The sequence below is a fragment of the Gossypium hirsutum genome, chromosome D05 (assembly GCF_007990345.1).
Source record: "Gossypium hirsutum isolate 1008001.06 chromosome D05, Gossypium_hirsutum_v2.1, whole genome shotgun sequence".
Taxonomy (NCBI): Eukaryota; Viridiplantae; Streptophyta; class Magnoliopsida; order Malvales; family Malvaceae; genus Gossypium; species Gossypium hirsutum.
Genome location: NC_053441.1, coordinates 22,613,323 through 22,631,391, shown reverse-complemented (window position 1 = coordinate 22,631,391; position 18,069 = coordinate 22,613,323). Strand labels below are relative to the sequence as shown.

The following is an 18,069-nucleotide window of genomic DNA, read 5'->3' as shown; positions in this document are numbered from 1 at the left end:
AATAGAAATTCGATATGTGAGAGATTGCTTACTTGTATTGGATAATTTTAACTTAAAAATTAATTACAGCCATTTAATTATTTATTTTTTATTAAAATATACTATATTTATCTTGAGAGTAATTATTTTTTATTTATAAAAATCTAATTTATAAAAAATAGTAATAAAAAATATTTTATAAAACCACTTCTTTAATAATTTTTATAGCAAAATTTCTCAAAGGTGAGTCAGGTGCATGTGAAATCATAATGAGTCAATTTTGCCAAGTAATGAGTACACAATATTCAAGATCGTTTCTAATTTTTCCAAATGTTACGGTTTCCATGGTAACGTTAGAATCCAGCCAACTACAATACCCTAATCAGTGGGCCCCACCTAATCCCTCTCTATTCTGTCGTTTGGTTCAATGTATTGCTAATACGCGTGTAATCCATTACTTTCCTAATCGGTGAAAACCACCGATTTCTATTCCCCCTCTTTTGCCCAGATTAGCTACCGCTTCAGCAAACCCTCCCTGTTTTACCCTCCCCCGATCCCCTTTGTTTCTCTTCTGTTCCTTCTACCTTCATCCGATTTGCTTCCTTGTTTCTTTGCTTTTCTTTTCTGCCGATTTGCTCCCAGTTTATTTTCTTTTCTTTTCTGCCGATTTGCTCCCCCCGTTTCTTTTCGGTTTTCAGATTAAAAGAATCAGGCCACGTTTGGTTGGCACCCTCTTTATTCTTGGGAGAATATCAATGCCTTTGTTTGGTTGGTTCCCTCAAATGCGTAATAGGGATTCAGTGCTGAATGCTTTGAATGGCCATTCCGACCATGGCCGAATAGAAATAAAGAAAATTCTTCCCAAAATCTCCTTCACACTTTCTCTGCAAATGTGTTCAAAGTTGCTTCTTTTATCACAGCATTACACTTTGAGGTTAGCAGATTTTTCTTTTCAAGTTTAATTTCGTTTGGTTTCTGTTCTTGCAATAATCAAATTTTGTTTAGAAGGGTTTTTAGTGATGGGTTTTCTTTAAATTTTTCTAAAAATATAAGCTACAACTCAACTCCCAAGTCTCTGTCTTTCGGGGGAGATAATGTTTCGTTCTCTTATGGGAAACCTATGGACTAGAATTGAATTGCTTGGAGTCAATCGTAATCACCATATCGATCTCTTCCTCTTAATCCTTGTTTTGCTGCTGGAGAGGACAAAAATAAACTAATTAATGGAGGAGATAACTCAAAATTTGATGAATTTATATTGTTTGTAATACTCACGCATATCTCTTTTGCAATATTTGTCATTCTTTAAGTTAGAGTTTTATTCCCAAATTTCTTACTGATAATCACTTAGTCTTCATTATTGTATTTTACAGTATTTCAGATTTGTTTCAGGTTTGGAGATAAGGTGCAACAGATGAAAATTTATTAAGAAATATACGTTATAGTGCTTTGGAGCAGACAAGTTGATGTCCAGACACTAGAGGGTCAAATGGAAACAGAAGTTATGGTAGCGGGCAGTATAGACGGCTCCGTCAGGTATAAATGGTATAGATGTATCTGCATCCTCTTCCAAGTACAAGATGTCTCCGATTCCCTATTATTGTAGTATAAATTCAACTAGTTTAGGTGGATCTACAATTTATTAACTTGGGCATTACTTGTTTGGTTGGTTCCCTCAAATTATACAAAGTCATATAAGATAATTTATTAGTTATAATTATTTTAAATTTTATTAAATCATATATTTTAATTAAAATATATTTAATATTAATTATTTCAAATTATCTTTTATTTGAGTAAATTCATATAAGAATATTAATTATTAAGAATTTTATTAAATTATATATTTTAATTATAATATATTTAATATATTTAATAATAATTATGTTTAAATATGATTAAATTATTTATTATTGATAATAATAATCTTATTAAAATTTAAATAACAATAACAATAATCATTTACCAAAATAAATTTATGCTAAGGGTATTCTAGTCATTTTAATTTTTTCCATTATGCTATTACACCTCTATTTCATTCAACCAAACACAAAATTACTATTACGCCTCTATTCCATTACATTCAACCAAACAGTTGATTTGCTATTACAGCTCTATTCTATTACACCTCTAATCTAATACAGCGAACCAATTGTGCCCTAATCATCTGCCGTCAAATACCGTTGGAATGGACTTGCTCCGCTTTGCATAAAGAAATCAAGTCAGTAGCAGCTTCTGCTTCATTTCACCTCTCTATCATTCATCCCCACTCTTTTTAATTATGAGAGTAAAAAAATTGGCATAACCACCTATATTTCTCCAAACCCAGATCCCTTCAACAACCCTTCACCAAAGGTACAGTCTTGAACATATTACTCTTGCTTCTTCTTCTTCTTCTTCTTTTTTTAAATAAAAAAAAAATTCTCCTTTGTTGTTCATGTTTTCAAGTTAGATATCATTTGGTTGTGTGGCTGAGTTCTTTCCTTATCAGTTAAGGAATTGTCTTGGTTATGGTTTTTTTTTCGTGGAATTGAAGTGCTTCTAATGGTGTTTTTAAGTTACTGTTTCTTTTTCTTTTTTTGCTGATCAGGGTTTCTGTAAGTTGAACTTTTAATGGCTAAAGATTAAAAATCACATTCTAGTGGACTTCTGGGAACTGGGTTTTAAAAAAAAAGATTTCATTTTGAGTATAAAGTTTTAATCTTTATTTGAAAGATTGTATTCAGAAAAAAATGCAGTATTTATCTGATTTATTGTTACCTAGGCTATGACGTTTCTCGTTTATTGGTAAGAATAGCTTTTACTTACTCTAGGGTTTAACGCTTTAATAGCAACATGTAATGGTCACTTCTGCGGGAGGTTTTGGCTTTAATATTTTCAGCTATTGGTTTTCCTTAGAAAAATGAATGGATTGGTAGAAGTTTGTGATACTAATTGCTAGTTGTTATTGCCCTTCCAGCTGTATATAGCAAGAAAATCCAATAGAAAGAAGCATGGCTACCGGAAAGTATTCCAGAGTAGATGGGAGGAAGTCATCGAGTTACTGTTCGTTAGCTACTATAGTTGTGTTTGTTATTTTTTGTTTAGTTGGGATTTGGATGTTCATGTCTTCATCAATTGTTCCAGTTAAGAATTCAGAATTTTTATCTGTGGAGACCGGAAATGAGGTGAAACAAACATTGTCAAGAAGTGATTCTAAGCAATTTGATGATACCTCAGGTGATCTATCCGGGGCTGAAACAAGAGAAGATGGCAGTGGTCTGTCTAGTAAAGAATTGGGGATCACTAATGAGGATAATTCGTTGGACAACCTAGTGGTTGAGAGTAATAATGAGGAAAAGGAGTCTCAGGATTCAGCTGAGAAAAACCAGGAAGAAAATCATGCAAACGAGAGTTCTGATGAGAAAACCGAGTCAGAAAGTGGACAAAAAATGGTGGATGAAGATGATGGGAAAGATAGGGAGACAAATTCAAGAGACAGAGAATCAAATATAGAGACTGGAGAAGCAGAGAATGAAGGTGGTGAAATGAAAAACAAGTTGCACACTGAATCAGAGGAGAGCTCAGATGAAAACGGATCTGAGTCCGCTGAGAGCGGGAAGAACTATGGGGTAGATGGAACTGCAGATAAATTAAAACATGTTGGCAAAGAGGCAAATTTGACCGAGGAGAAGAATGGTAAAAATCAAGATGAACATTTGGAACTAAGTGCTGATCACAATATTGTGGAAAGCAAGGAAAACAATCAAGCTTCAAATGAGATTCTCCCTGCTGGTGCTCAGTCAGAAATTTTGACTGAAACTACTACTCAAAATGGAGCTTGGTCTACTCAAGCAGTAGAATCCCAGAATGAGAAGAAATCACAACAGTCTTCTACATCCAGTAAAAATAATGATCACCATTGGAAACTCTGTAAGTCAACTGCTGGGCCAGACTACATACCTTGCCTAGACAATTGGCAAGTTATCAGAAAGCTTCCAAGCACATTGCACTATGAACATCGTGAGAGACACTGTCCTGATGAAGCTCCTACATGTCTTGTCCCTCTGCCTGAAGGATACAAGCGCTCGGTAAAGTGGCCTAAGAGTAGAGATAAAGTAAGCACCTATTTACTACATGAACAAGTGCTTTTGTTTTGTGTATTTATTTTGATTGAAATTTCTTTGGTGCTTGGTGCAGATATGGTACTACAATGTCCCCCACACCAAGCTTGCAGAGGTTAAGGGGCATCAAAATTGGGTTAAGGTTACTGGTGAATACCTTACCTTTCCTGGTGGTGGAACTCAGTTTGTGAATGGTGCTCTTCATTATATCGATTTTATTCAAGAGGTAAGTCCTTTTCGTTATATATATTTTCCGTCTACTGACATAGCCTGTCTGGATATATTATTCTTTTTAGTTTGCCTTGGTGCTTGCTGATATTAGATTACCAGCTACTTTTATTACACGTTCAAAGGAAAAAGCAGCATGTAATTGAGAAGAACAACTTTAAGAATTTCCCTTTCCTTTTTCCTAGATAGTTTACTATTGAGATGATTAAAATCATCGGGTCTATGATCTTCTTAAATCCATGCATCAGTACAGTTCTGGTATTTAGAAATGCTGCATAAATAACCATATGAAGGCCAATCATATACAGGGTATCCAAATGAGGTATTTCTTAAGCTTCGGCTTGTATAGACATGCATATACATAATTCTAATAAGCTGACTCTCACTCTGTACATGTGTACTTGTATACAATCATACATAGACGTGCTTGAGCACAAACTTAATTCTTTCCAATAAGCAAATTGGCTAGAGCCTATTTTTAGTTACTAGGGGTTTCTTTCTCTTTGATATGTCATTTCATCTATGAAGCAGAAGTCTATCTGGTTACACGTCTCTGATTATTTATAATTGTGTAACCAGTGCCACCACAAAGAACTTGAAGCTATTTCAAGACATTGACATTATTTTTTTTCTTCAAAAACTTATACTCAAACCATCATCCACTGCTAGTGTTTGTTAACGTTGTTTCTGCTCCTTTTTATACATGTATTACTTTAACTTTTATTTTGCTCCTTTCTTCTACTTGTGTAATATTTTAGTCATGTAAGCTAACTGTTTTAGGATTCAGTTTGTATGGATTTTATTCTTTTTCCTGACTATTATCTGACTATGTAAATTTGAATGCATATTTGCTTCAATAATGCAGTCTGTTCCTGAAATTGCTTGGGGAAAAAGAACCCGTGTTGTATTGGATGTTGGGTGTGGGGTGGCTAGCTTTGGAGGCTATCTTTTCGAAAGAAATGTTCTTGCAATGTCATTTGCACCTAAGGATGAGCATGAAGCCCAAGTGCAGTTTGCACTTGAACGGGGAATTCCTGCCATATTAAATGTGATGGGTACCAAAAGGTTACCTTTTCCTGGTTCTGTCTTTGATCTTGTGCACTGTGCACGTTGCAGGGTACCCTGGCATGTCGAAGGTGGGATCTCATTTTCTTATATTTATAGTCATTTAGTTATATAGTGTTATATTGTTTCTAATACAGAGACACATTTTGAGGCATATATTAGGTGGCAAACTTCTGTTAGAGCTCAACCGTGTCCTGCGACCTGGTGGTTACTTTGTTTGGTCTGCTACACCAGTTTATAGGAAGGGCCCTGAAGATGTTGGCATTTGGCAAGGTAAAATGCTTTTTAACCCAGTCATATATCTCTGAAGATAGCAATATTTTGGTTTAGCTTTACTTATCCTCCTTTCCATTTTGTAAGCTGTGGTTACTGATGGCAGAAATGTCTCGGCTAACAAAGTCAATGTGCTGGGAACTGGTGGTTGTTAAAAAGGACAAGTTGAACAATGTTGGAGCTGCAATATATCGAAAGCCAACTTCCAATGATTGTTACAATAAAAGATCTAGAAATGCACCTCCACTTTGTGAAGAATCTGATGACCCCAATGCAGCCTGGTAATTTTACCATCAGTATATTTTTCCTTGATTGGAAGTAATTTGTCCAATTTCATTATAAGTGTAAATTATGCCTAAATACGTTATGAGATAAAGTTCATAATCAATTGGAAACTTCTCTAGATTAAAGGAGCATTTCAAATACTCCCTACCTTTTTGACAAATAATGTTTTGCAATGCTTTAATTGGACAATATTTTCTGGTTTATGCCATCAGGGATGTACCCCTTCAGGCCTGCATGCACAAAGTGCCAGTAGATTCAACAAAGCGTGGTTCCCTTTGGCCTGCACAGTGGCCGGAACGGTTGGAGAAGCCACCATATTGGTTGAATTCTCAGGTTGGCGTTTATGGTAAAGCTGCTCAGAGTGATCTTACTGCAGACTACAGTCACTGGAAAAAAGTGGTCTCCCAGTCCTATTTGAGTGGGATGGGAATCGACTGGTCTTCTGTGAGAAATGTCATAGATATGAAAGCCGTTTATGGAGGGTATTTTGTTTGACCTCTTGCTAGCTATGACAGATTTCATTTAGCCCTTCCTAATCAAGACCGAAACTACCCTAGCTGAAATCTAAAAGCTCAGCTTAATTGTAAACTTACGTTTACATTCTCTTGGGGCTTATTCTTCCCATATGCTTGTTTGCTTCTGTGTACAGGTTTGCTGCGGCCCTGAAAGACCTGAAAGTTTGGGTTATGAATGTAGTTCCAATCGACTCTCCCGATACACTTCCAATAATCTATGAACGTGGCTTGTTCGGAATGTATCATGATTGGTGTGAGTCATTTAATACATACCCTAGAACGTATGATGTTGTTCATGCTGATCATCTCTTCTCTAGTATCAAAAAGAGGTTTGCTCTCTTCCCTGTTATATTTCTTGCTGATGTCATTCTCAACCTAGATTACTTCGCTAATATATTTGATGTCGTTTTCCTGGACACAGGTGCAAGTTGGTTGCAGTAATTGCTGAAGTTGATCGGATTCTGAGGCCAGAAGGAAAGCTGATCTTACGAGACAATCTTGAAACAATAAGCGAGGTGGAGAGCATGGCTAAATCACTACAATGGGAGATCCGAATGATATATTCCAAGGGCAACGAGGGATTGCTTTGTGTTCATAAGACATTTTGGCGTCCCACGGAAGAACCTATAAAGTTTGCTATTGTTTGAACATGATGCTCACATAGCTGTAACATTCCATGGCCCTAGAATATAATCCGAGATGTTATAGTTTACCGTAGATCTAGTCATCCTTCTGCTAATGCAAAATCATACCTACTTATGACAATTACAATTTTTGGCCCAAATTTTCCAGATTGAATTAAAATGCATAATTTCGATAGTATGGATTATAAGAGATCAAATTCATGCTTCATGGATATTTCTACTGTTAGGGATTGATTTTCTTTTTCCAAAAATGTTTTATGCATTTTAACATCATTTTCAGAGAAAAAGGGATAAATTTTGTTGATCATATTAATTTTCACATCGAAAATACTAAATTTGTTCATGGGCCGAGTTTAGGAGGTCTACTTGAAAAATGAGTTTAAAAATGTTAAAACTAGTACTAATAATTAAATCCAAAATGTAAAAACTTAGAGCAATCTAATTTTTTTTATAAAAACACACTCATTAAGCTAATAACATTACGTATTTCAATGAAAAGAAAAGGATATTATAGCGAATATAGGATTTAGTGTCCCTCCTTTTCAGTGGCTTCTTTTAACCAAAGGAAAATTAAAGAATCACCGTGCACCATCAATGTCAAATGGGACCTGGTTTTTCATGCTGTCAGGGCCCACAGAGAAGCTAGTTGAGCCATCATAGCTAGTGCCACAACCATAAGAGTCATGAAGCAAGTATTCAGTCTCTTCATCAGGTAAGTCGTGTATTCCCCATGGATGTTTCTGCGTTGTTCGTAATCCTTCTAACTCAGACGCAACTTCTTTCATAGTTGGCCTTTCCTCTCCCTTCAATCTCACACATCTCCTAGCTAAATTTGCCGCTTCCTTAAGCTGCTCAATGCTCTTATCGTTCAACACTCGTTTATCAATAATATCTAGCAAGCGTTCCTCTTTCATAACAGAAACAAAATACAGACACAAATTTCTCTCATGTTCCGGTCTTTCAAAAGAAATTGCTTCCAAACCTGTCAATAGTTCTATGAGAACAACCCCAAAACTATAAACATCACTCTTCTCAGTCAATTGACTTGTATGGAAGTATTCAGGATCCAAGTAGCCCAGTGTTCCTTGCACAAGCGTGGTTATTTGTGCCTTATTTGAAGGGACCAATCTTGAAGCACCAAAATCAGAGACTTTAGCAATGTAGTTTTCATCTAAAAGTATGTTGGTCAACTTGACATCGCGATGAATAATCGGGGGAGATGCAGCAGAGTGCAAATAAGAAAGGGCTTCTGCTGCTTCTGTGGCTATTTTCAAACGAGCTTCCCATGATATGACAGATGCATGAGCGGCATTGTGCAAGTGATGGAAGAGGGTTCCATTCCTTACATATTCATAGACAAGCAATGGGACTTGTGTCTCCAAACAACATCCCAAGAGTTTCACTCCATTTCTGTGGTTGATTTGGGATAACACAATAACTTCATTGATGAATTGTTGAACTTGGCTTTGATCTCCAATGATGGACTTTTTTATGGCAACACTGCGACCATCAGACAGTATTCCTTTGTAAACAGTACCTTGACCTCCTCGTCCAACGATTCTACTGTCATGGTAGTTGTTGGTTGCATTTTTTAGTTCTTAGGCTGTAAAGATTTTAGCTGTTTCGCCACACTCTTCACGTTTCGAAAGTTGTTCCCGCAACAAAATCCCACCATTTTGCTGAAAATTTTGCTGTTTCAGTTTGGTGAGCTTCCTTTGCTTGAGCCCCAAGTACCCCCATGAGGAGAACAAAAGCGAAGATAAAAGGCTTACTCCTATACCTGTAGTTAAGGAGACAATACATTTGCATATGATTATTAGTTGGGTAATTAGAAACATTAAGATTATGTGATTTTTTTTTTAAATAACTGCAAAATTTATGATTTTAATAAAATAAAGGATTTATATCTAAAAAAATAAACTTAGCTAATTTGTGCATCTTTTATACCAAATTTGTCTATTAAAAAAATATATCAAATCGTATTTTTATATCTTTGATTAATTTGATCCTTATTTTTTTTAAAGTTAAATTTGATTATTAATTTTTTTTAAAAAAAGTCAAAATCATTTTTTAATGGAAATGTTAATTAAAATATTATTTTTTAATGATATAGGTGTGGCGACTTGTGTGGTAGTCCACGTATACTTTCTGCTGACATGACATTATTTGTTTTATATCCGTAAACAAATGATTCAAAAATTATAAAAATATTCAAAAGTACAAAAAAATCAAAATTCAATAAAAAATTCATAAAAATTAAAAATATAGTATAATGTACATGTGGATTATCATCTAGGTTGCGATATTTAAAAATTTAATAGTTTAGTCAATATTTTTGTTAAATGTAGTATTTGGACACTTTTTGAAAGACCGATGGTTAAATTTAATTTTTTTAAAAGCTGTGACTGCAAATTTTGACTAAAAAAATAAGGATCAAATTGAAAAAAAAGATATAAATATTATCAAATTAAAAAAATATAAATATTAAGAGTTAAATTTATCATTATCCCTTAACTTATATAATATCTTTTATGTTTACCAACCTAGTGCAACGACAAGAACCGGAAAACTCTGGCTATGGGTAACGACTTTAGGACGGTATCCTGTTCTGTTTTTCTAGCCGTCACCCTCAAACCCCTCCGGGCACGAACAATAATAACTTCCAGGCGTATTATGACATGTTCCACTGCAAGGCTTCAGTTTATCACATTCATTAATATCTACAAAATTCAAACATTTCCAAAGAACAAAAATTAGTATATCGGGCACAAAGCTATATCATCAAAATGAATCCATAATGAAGAAGTTGATGTCTTTACCTTGGCAGCCGTAGAGGAGGTAAGGGTTACCTTGAAAACCATCAACACACTTGCACAAATATCCAGGGCCATTTTCTGCATCTACACAAGCACTGTTTTCCTTGCAAGCATAATTAAGTGGATGCATTTTGGCTTCTTTACAAGTTTGATTCTCGATTGTCCAATCAAGTATGATTGGGAATGTCTTGTTGCTAAAACTATTGTCGGCAAGATGTGATACAGAGAAGTTATAGGCCCCATCTTCCACAACAAATCCATAGCTACAAGGATTGAAGTCTAATACATAGGAATGATTGTAAGAAGTAGACAAGCTTACATTATAACCCCTTACTCCTTTGGGGATAACCGTCTGGCAGCAACCAATGCCAAAGCAAGATCCATTTATTCCATCAGTAGTGTTATAACAAAATGTTAAACACCCGGTTGAATAGGTATGTCCCAAGGAACCTCGGACGTAAGCATAGGTATCACAACCAATGGCGGTAAACTTGTTTTTGATATGAGATATGAGGAATTTTGCAAGACGGATCCCTCTAAATGTTATTACAAAACTCCGGTAAGAAAAATCTCGAACACACGATCGGAACTCGAAAAGAAAAAGAAGAAATAGGACAAGGCTCCAAGGCATGTATCAAGCCACTATCTTTAAGGTTATATTCGCCCCCACTTATCTTCAGTGTGCAAATGAGTTCCAAGCAAATTAACCTCGAGGATACAATGAAGCCAATGACTATTTGCGTTTTGCACTGACGAGAATAGTCTACTATGCACTGAGTAATGTGTAACAAAAACTCAATTTCTACAAAGGATTTCTGCAGTAATACTTTATAGAATAATCTAATAATATTAGAAAATGAAGGAAGAGAAGAAATAATATTAGAATTTGTTGATATATTTCCAAATGAAAACCCATTCCTATTTATAGGAATTTTCTTGTCTCTTCATAGAGACATCTTTCAATAGGTGTCTTTATGAATAAATATATAATAATAATTATTCATTTAATTTGTAACTATTCAAATAATATTTTTTGAATAATTATAATTCTTTTTTAAAAAATCAAATGATATAACTTTTGACCAATGACCAAAAGATTTATCTTTTGATTAATTACACCCATTCATTTATAGTTATTGGGATACTATAAATATTTGAAAATGTTCCAACAATCTCCCCTCATTTTCAAACTATTTAGATTTTGATATTCTTGGAAATCAATTTGCATAAATAAATGTGTCTTACGATTGAATCTTCACTTAGTGAAAAACATGTTAAAGTTAATCAAAATTGCGTGGTAGACTAAGCTTTGAACCAACTATTCCATTTGATTAGCTGAACACATCTCACACAATGATTTCAACATCAGTCAATGCTTAGTAACTAGGGACACTATTATGGCCATGTGTCTATGTCCTCTTTTCATGAGTTCTGTCAGAGCCAAGCCCTTAAGCTCCTAGAAGCGGCCACACTTCCACTCACATAGGTAGATCCCATCAAAAGTGTTCCCGTAATTATAACACTCTAACATATTTATGTTATGGGTCCATTAAGAGTATATTACTCATCCTTCCCTTATCATTACGGGTACCTAGCACTTTAATCTTAGGATGAATTTATTTATAGTGCTAACAGTCACATACTAATGATGCACTTTGTCTCATTGAACTCAAGACTTGACGTTATACCAAGCGTTGAGTCGAGTTTCCATCATGGGTGACTCTAATTAATAGGCTTGAGTCTCATCCCTTTTGAGATCCTTTTTACTGCATCTCTAGCAAGACTTTTTGTCAAAGGATCTGCCAAATTTTCACTTGACCTCACATAATTAATAGTGATCACTCCATCAGAGATTAATTGTCGGACATAACTATGTCTTAATCCAATGTGTCTAGACTTTCCATTATATACTTGGCTATATGCCTTTGCTAGAGTAGCCTCACTATCAAAACGGCTAGAAATAGGTGAAATTGGCTTAGGCCATAAAGGTACATCATAAAGCAAATTTCTTAACCATTCTGCTTCTTTAGATGCAGCGGCTAATGTAATAAATTCTGCTGCCATGGTGGAATCAGTAATACATGTTTGTTTCTTGGAACCCCAAGAAATGACTCCTCCACCAAGAATGAAGATCCATCCACTAGTAGATGCATGATCTTCCAAACTTGTAATCCAACTAGCATCCGAATACCCTTCTAAAACTGGAGGATATCCATTATAACACAATCCATAGTTAATAGTTTTCTTTAAGTACCTAAGTACTCTATTCAAAGCTTGCCAATGCAAACTACTTGGATTACTTGTGTACCTACTCAATTTTCCAACAGCATATGCAATATCTGGTCTTGTACAAGTCATTATATACATAAGACAACCAATTAGACTTGCATATTTCAATTGATCAATTTTCCTACCAGTATTAGATACTAATTTTAATTGAGGATCCATGGGTGTAGATGCTGGTATACAGTTGAAGAGATCAAACTTTTTAAGCACATTTTCAATATAATGTGATTGTGATAAAGCTATAGTGCTTTCATCTCGGGTTATTTTAATCCCAAGAATAACATCTGCTACACCCATATCCTTCATAGCAAAGTTGTTTGACAAGAATTTCTTTGTGTTTTCTATTTGTTCCAAATCCGTGCCAAAAATGAGCATGTCATCTACATATAAGCAAATTATGACACCCTTTCCATTATCAAATTTGCTATATATGCACTTATCGGATTCATTTATTTTATAGCCATTAGCTAAAACAACCTTGTCAAACTTTTGGTGCCATTGTTTTGGTGCTTGTTTAAGCCCATATAAAGATTTAACAAGCTTACATACCTTATGCTTTTGTCCTGGAACAACAAATCCTTTCGGTTGCTCCATGTACACTTCCTCTTCCAATTCACCATTTAAAAATGCAGTTTTAACATCCATTTGGTGAACAACCAAATTATATATAGAGATAAGTGATATTAATAGTCTAATTGTAGCAATTCTTGCTACTGGAGCATAGGTATCAAAGTAATCAATACCTTGTCTTTGTGTAAAACCTTTTGCTACCAACCTTGCTTTAAATTTATCAATGGTTCCATCGACCTTCATTTTCTTTTTGAAGATCCATTTACAACCTATTGGTTTGGAACCTGGTGGAAGATCAACTAAGATCCAAGTTTGATTTCCCATTATTGAATCCATCTCATCATTTATTACTTCTTTCCAAAAAGCAGAGTCTTGAGATTTCACTGTCTCTTCAAATGTAATAGGATCAGATTCGGTATTATAACAATAAGGTATCTTATTGCATATACTTTCACATTTTCCTTCTACAAGAAACATAATGAAATCTGGTCCAAAATCTTTTACCTTTTTAATCCTCTTACTTCTTCTTAATTCTTGACAAGATTCATCATTATTATCAATTTGTTTCAATGGAATCTCATTCTCATTTGAAGAATGAATCAATTGTTGTGGTTGTAATTGTCTTGATATAGAATTAAATCTATTTTCATCAAAAATAGCATCTCTTGATTCAATAACAGTATTAATTGAAATTGAATCATTTGGTTCAATTACCATGGACCTATATACCTTGCTATTATGTGCATAACCTATAAATATGCATTTAATTCCTCTTTCACCTAACTTTTTACGTTTAGGTGTTGGAACTTTTACAATAGCTCTACAACCCCAAACCTTCAAATAATTAAGGTTTGGTTTCCTTTTCTTCCATTGTTCATAGGGGGTTATTTTAGTTTCCTTATTAGGAACTCTATTCAATATGTGACAAGCTGTTAGAACAGCTTCTCCCCAAAAACCTTGTCTAAGACTTGAATATGATAACATTGAATTTACCATTTCAGTCAAGACTCTATTTTTTCTTTCAGCTACACCATTTTGTTGTGGTGTGTAAGGGGCTGAAACTTGATGGACAATTCCAGTGAGTTCAAAATAACTTGGATTATAGTATTCTCCACCTCTATCCGATCTTAAGCACTTGATAAATGATTCACACTGAAGTTCAACTTCAGATTTATAAACTTTAAATTTATCAAGCGCTTCATCTTTTGAATGCAATAAATATATATAACAATATCTAGAACAATCATAAATAAAAGTAACAAAATATTTCTTTCCACCTAATGTAGGAGTATTATGCAAGTCACATAAATCACTATGTATCAAATCAAGCAATTTTATTTTCCTTTTAACCTTAGGGAAAGGATTTCTTGTAATTTTAGTCAACATACAGGTATTGCATTTTTCAATATTATTATTAAAAACAGGAATTAAATCTAATTTATACATGTCATTCAATTTTCTATAATTCAAATGACCTAATCTATAATGCCACAAACAAAATGATTCAACCATATAAGCAGAAATAGTATTTTTATTCTTATTAATAATATTAAGTTTGAACATGCTTTCATACATATACCATTTTCCCACAAAAATTCCTCCCTTAGACAAAATAAACTTATCTGCCTCAAAAACAAGTTTGGAACCAAACTTATTCAACAGACTTCCAGACACTAAATTTTTCCTAACTTCTGGTACATAATATACATCATTTAAGGTTAAAACCTTTCCAGAAGTGAATTGTAGTTCAACAGACCCTTTGCCTTTAACTGTTGCGGTGGAAGAATTTCCCATGTACAAGACATTGTCATTTTCACATTGTGTGAACTTTGTGAACATGCTTTTGTCTTTGCACACATGTTTGGTTGCTCCGGTATCAATCCACCATGTATTATCATCTTGTGCCATATTAATTTCAGATATCATTGCAACGAACTTTTCGTTATTATCAGCCTTAGAAGATGATTTCTTCTTTAAAAATCGACATTCATTCTTGAAATGTCCCGGCTTTCCACAATGATAGCATGAGCCCTTTTGTTTCTTTTTGAACTTAGGTGCTCTATCAGCCTGATTGAACTTTCTTTTGAATGGTTTAGTAGTCTGTACTTCTTCCGTAACATGTACTTTGGCATTTTCAGAATTTAGGTTCTGATCTTGTTTTCGATACTCTTCTTCAATACGAAGATGATTTGCCAAAGCCTCAAGAGATATTTCCTCTTTCTTATGTTTTAGACTTTTTTTAAAGTCTTTCCAAGATGGAGGAAGTTTGTCTATTATAAATGATACCACAATCATTTCTAGGGGTGAGCATTCGATCGAATCGAATAAAAAATTTTCGAGTTAATCGAGTTTTCGAATCTCATTTTATCATCCTAACTTTATTTGAAGTTTTCTCGAATCGAGTCGAGTGAGATGGAATTCGAATCGAATCGAATATATTTGTTCGAGTTAAATTTTAAAAAAATAATTTTGGGTCCTTATAACCGTTGTCACCCATCATAATAAAATTTGTCTACCTTAATCAAATTTTTTATTAACTTTCATCACATCATAATTTATTTATTAATTTTTTATATACTGATTAGTTTATTTGCTTGCTTAGTTGTTTCAATTATCTTCAGATTCTTGTCACTATGTATTTTGGAATTAAAAAATATATTAAATGTAAAAATATGATTTTTTAATAAAAATTATTTAAAAAATAAAATGTGAAATTGATACCAATATAAAATTTTAACACGAATATTTTATGGCATAATTAATAATTCAATTTTAATATAAATATTCAATATGACTAAACAATTCAATAATATAAATAATATAAAATGTGAAATTTAATTTAATAATATAAATAGTAAATATAAATAAAATTATTACTATTTATGTTTAGTGATTTTTTTTGGATAATTTTGATTTTTTATTTGAGAGTAAAGAGTGAGAAGTAAAAGTTTAGGGGGAAAATAAAAAGTTTTGGGAATAAAAGTTTGAGGGAAAGTAAATAGGGGGAGTAAAATTTTGGAGGGAAAATATTAAAAAAAAAATTGAAGGGGGAGGGTTTGGAGTAGATGGGAGGTGGGAGGTGGGAGGTGGGAGGTGGGATGGAAAGGGAATAAAAGTTTTAGGGGAAAAGTGGGAAGAAGTAAAAATTTTGAGAGAAAATAAAAGGTTTGAGGGTTTTGGGAGTAAAATTTTGAGAAAAAGTAAATGGGAGAGTAAAATTTTGGTGGGAAATGTATTTTGGGTAGATTGGGGGTTGGGAGGGGAGGGGAGTAAAAGTTCTAGGGGGAAAGTGGGAAGGAGTAAAAGTTTTGAGGGAAAAGTAAAAAGGTTTGGGAGTTTAGGGTAAAATTGTCAAATATTATAGTTTGATATTCGAATTATTCGAATTATTCGAGTTATTCGAATTCGAAAACTTAACTCGATTTGAACTCAAAATTCGAAAAAAAAATTCGAGTTGATTCGAATAACTCGATTAACTCGAATAACTCGATTCGTTTAACTCGAAATTCGAATTTTTTTTCGATTTTTTCGAGTCGAATCCAGTTTTGCTCACCCCTAATCATTTCATCCATTTTCATATCATATTGCTTAAATTAATTCAGCATCTTTTCAATATCACGGAATTGTTCCATAACAGAACGACCATCAACCATTTGATAATTATTGAAACGACTGACAAGAAATTTCTTACATGTAACATCTTCGGTCATGTATCTTGCCTCCAATTTGTCCCATAATTCTTTAGCGGTGACGTCGTTTTGGTAGGTGTCGAACAAACCATCAGATAAACCATTCAATATGTGGCCCATGCACATGTAATCAACATTGTCCCATTTTTGTCTTTCTCGGATTGCAGCAACAGATTCGTTTTCATTCTCTTCAGGTCTTGGAGTATCCAAAACATAAGCAATCTTCAAAGTTGATAACAAAAAGTGCATCTTTTTCTGCCATCGTCGAAAATTGCCACCATCAAAACGATCAAGTTTAACAAAGTTGGAAGCCAACTCCCTTAGTGTTCCACTTTCATGTGTTGTGGTAGTCATCATGAAATATAACCTTAAAATTGTTATTAAAAAACTCCGGTAAGGAAAATCTCGAACACATGATCGGAACTCGAAAAGAAAAACAAGAAATAGGACAAGGCTCCAAGGCGTGTATCAAGCCACTATCTTTAAGGTTATATTCGCCCCCACTTATCTTCAGTGTGCAAATGAGTTCCAAGCAAATTAACCTCGAGGATACAATGAAGCCAATGACTATTTGCGTTTTGCACTGACGAGAATAGTCCACTATGCACTGAGTAATATGTAACAAAAACTCAATTTCTACAAAGGATTTCTGCAGTAATACTTTATAGAATAATCTAATAATATTAGAAAATGAAGGAAGAGAAGAAATAATATTAGAATTTGTTGATATATTTCCAAATGAAAACCCATTCCTATTTATAAGAATTTTCTTGTCTCTTCATAGAGACATCTTTCAATAGGTGTCTTTATGAATAAATATATAATAATAATTATTCATTTAATTTGTAACTATTCAAATAATATTTTTGAATAATTATAATTCTTTTTTAAAAAATCAAATGATATAACTTTTGACCAATGACCAAAAGATTTATCTTTTGATTAATTACACCCATTCATTTATAGTTATTGGGATACTATAAATATTTGAAAATGTTCCAACACTAAAGTGATAGGAACTACGTCCTGATGAATTATAACAGTCATAAGCTGCTGCAGTTTGGATGCGCAAATAACCGTCCAGGGAGATGTAGAGAACTTCAAGATGACCTGTTGTTAAGAATGCTTTTGGGGGATTGAAAGTAGTGTTGCACGAGATAAAGAAGTTGCTGCTGATGTTGCAACCATTACCTGTTCCAAAAGGGTATGGGATGCTTAGATTTCCGCACTTGCTTTGGCACCCTGGTTTTGCATGACCTGCTACCCAAATTGCTAAAATTGTTAACTTAACTGCAAACGGAGCAATCTGCTTAAACAGACAACGGAGGTCCATCGCACTCTCTCTTTATGTATTGGCATGACCTGGTTTATGTATTGGCATGATGCCATTGTTCAAAATTGAATGAAATTAGTTTGTTTTCTTCCATATACTCTCCATTTTCTTTGTTTTTCTTCTTTCTTTTGTTTTAAATTCGATTGTTTCTTCTGCAAGTATCAAGCCTTGTTGCTCAAGCCATAAGTTGAACTTGTTTGTTCTTTGTTTCTAGCACCAACACAAACGAGCTTCCCATGATATGAAAGACTCATGATCGGCATTGTGTAAGTGATCGAAGACG

General features: G+C 33.9%; 1 protein-coding gene and 1 pseudogene across 1 annotated transcript; one reads left to right on the top strand and one right to left on the bottom strand.

Moving 5' to 3' along the window:
* The first annotated feature begins 456 nt into the window (after window positions 1–456).
* On the top strand, window positions 457–7,267 carry LOC107914140 (probable methyltransferase PMT24). The gene is made up of 11 exons (XM_041094342.1): window positions 457–913; window positions 1,372–1,515; window positions 2,124–2,334; window positions 2,939–4,076; window positions 4,159–4,308; window positions 5,176–5,446; window positions 5,538–5,648; window positions 5,755–5,929; window positions 6,146–6,415; window positions 6,583–6,777; window positions 6,870–7,267. Exons 4-11 carry the CDS (start codon window positions 2,973–2,975, stop codon window positions 7,093–7,095), a joined length of 2,502 nt encoding a protein of 833 aa, XP_040950276.1. The 5' UTR covers window positions 457–913; window positions 1,372–1,515; window positions 2,124–2,334; window positions 2,939–2,972; the 3' UTR covers window positions 7,096–7,267.
* A 389-nt stretch (window positions 7,268–7,656) lies between these two features.
* LOC107915296 (putative wall-associated receptor kinase-like 16) lies at window positions 7,657–17,786 on the bottom strand (annotated as a pseudogene).
* Window positions 17,787–18,069: the final 283 nt, after the last annotated feature.

Coding starts and splice junctions, on each gene's coding strand:
- LOC107914140 (XM_041094342.1), top strand. CDS start 2,973: ATGGCTACCGGAAAGTATTCCAGAGTAGATGGGAGGAAGTCATCGAGT. Junction 4,309..5,175: donor ATATCGATTTTATTCAAGAG/GTAAGTCCTTTT, acceptor TCAATAATGCAG/TCTGTTCCTGAAATTGCTTG. Junction 6,778..6,869: donor TTCTCTAGTATCAAAAAGAG/GTTTGCTCTCTT, acceptor TCCTGGACACAG/GTGCAAGTTGGTTGCAGTAA.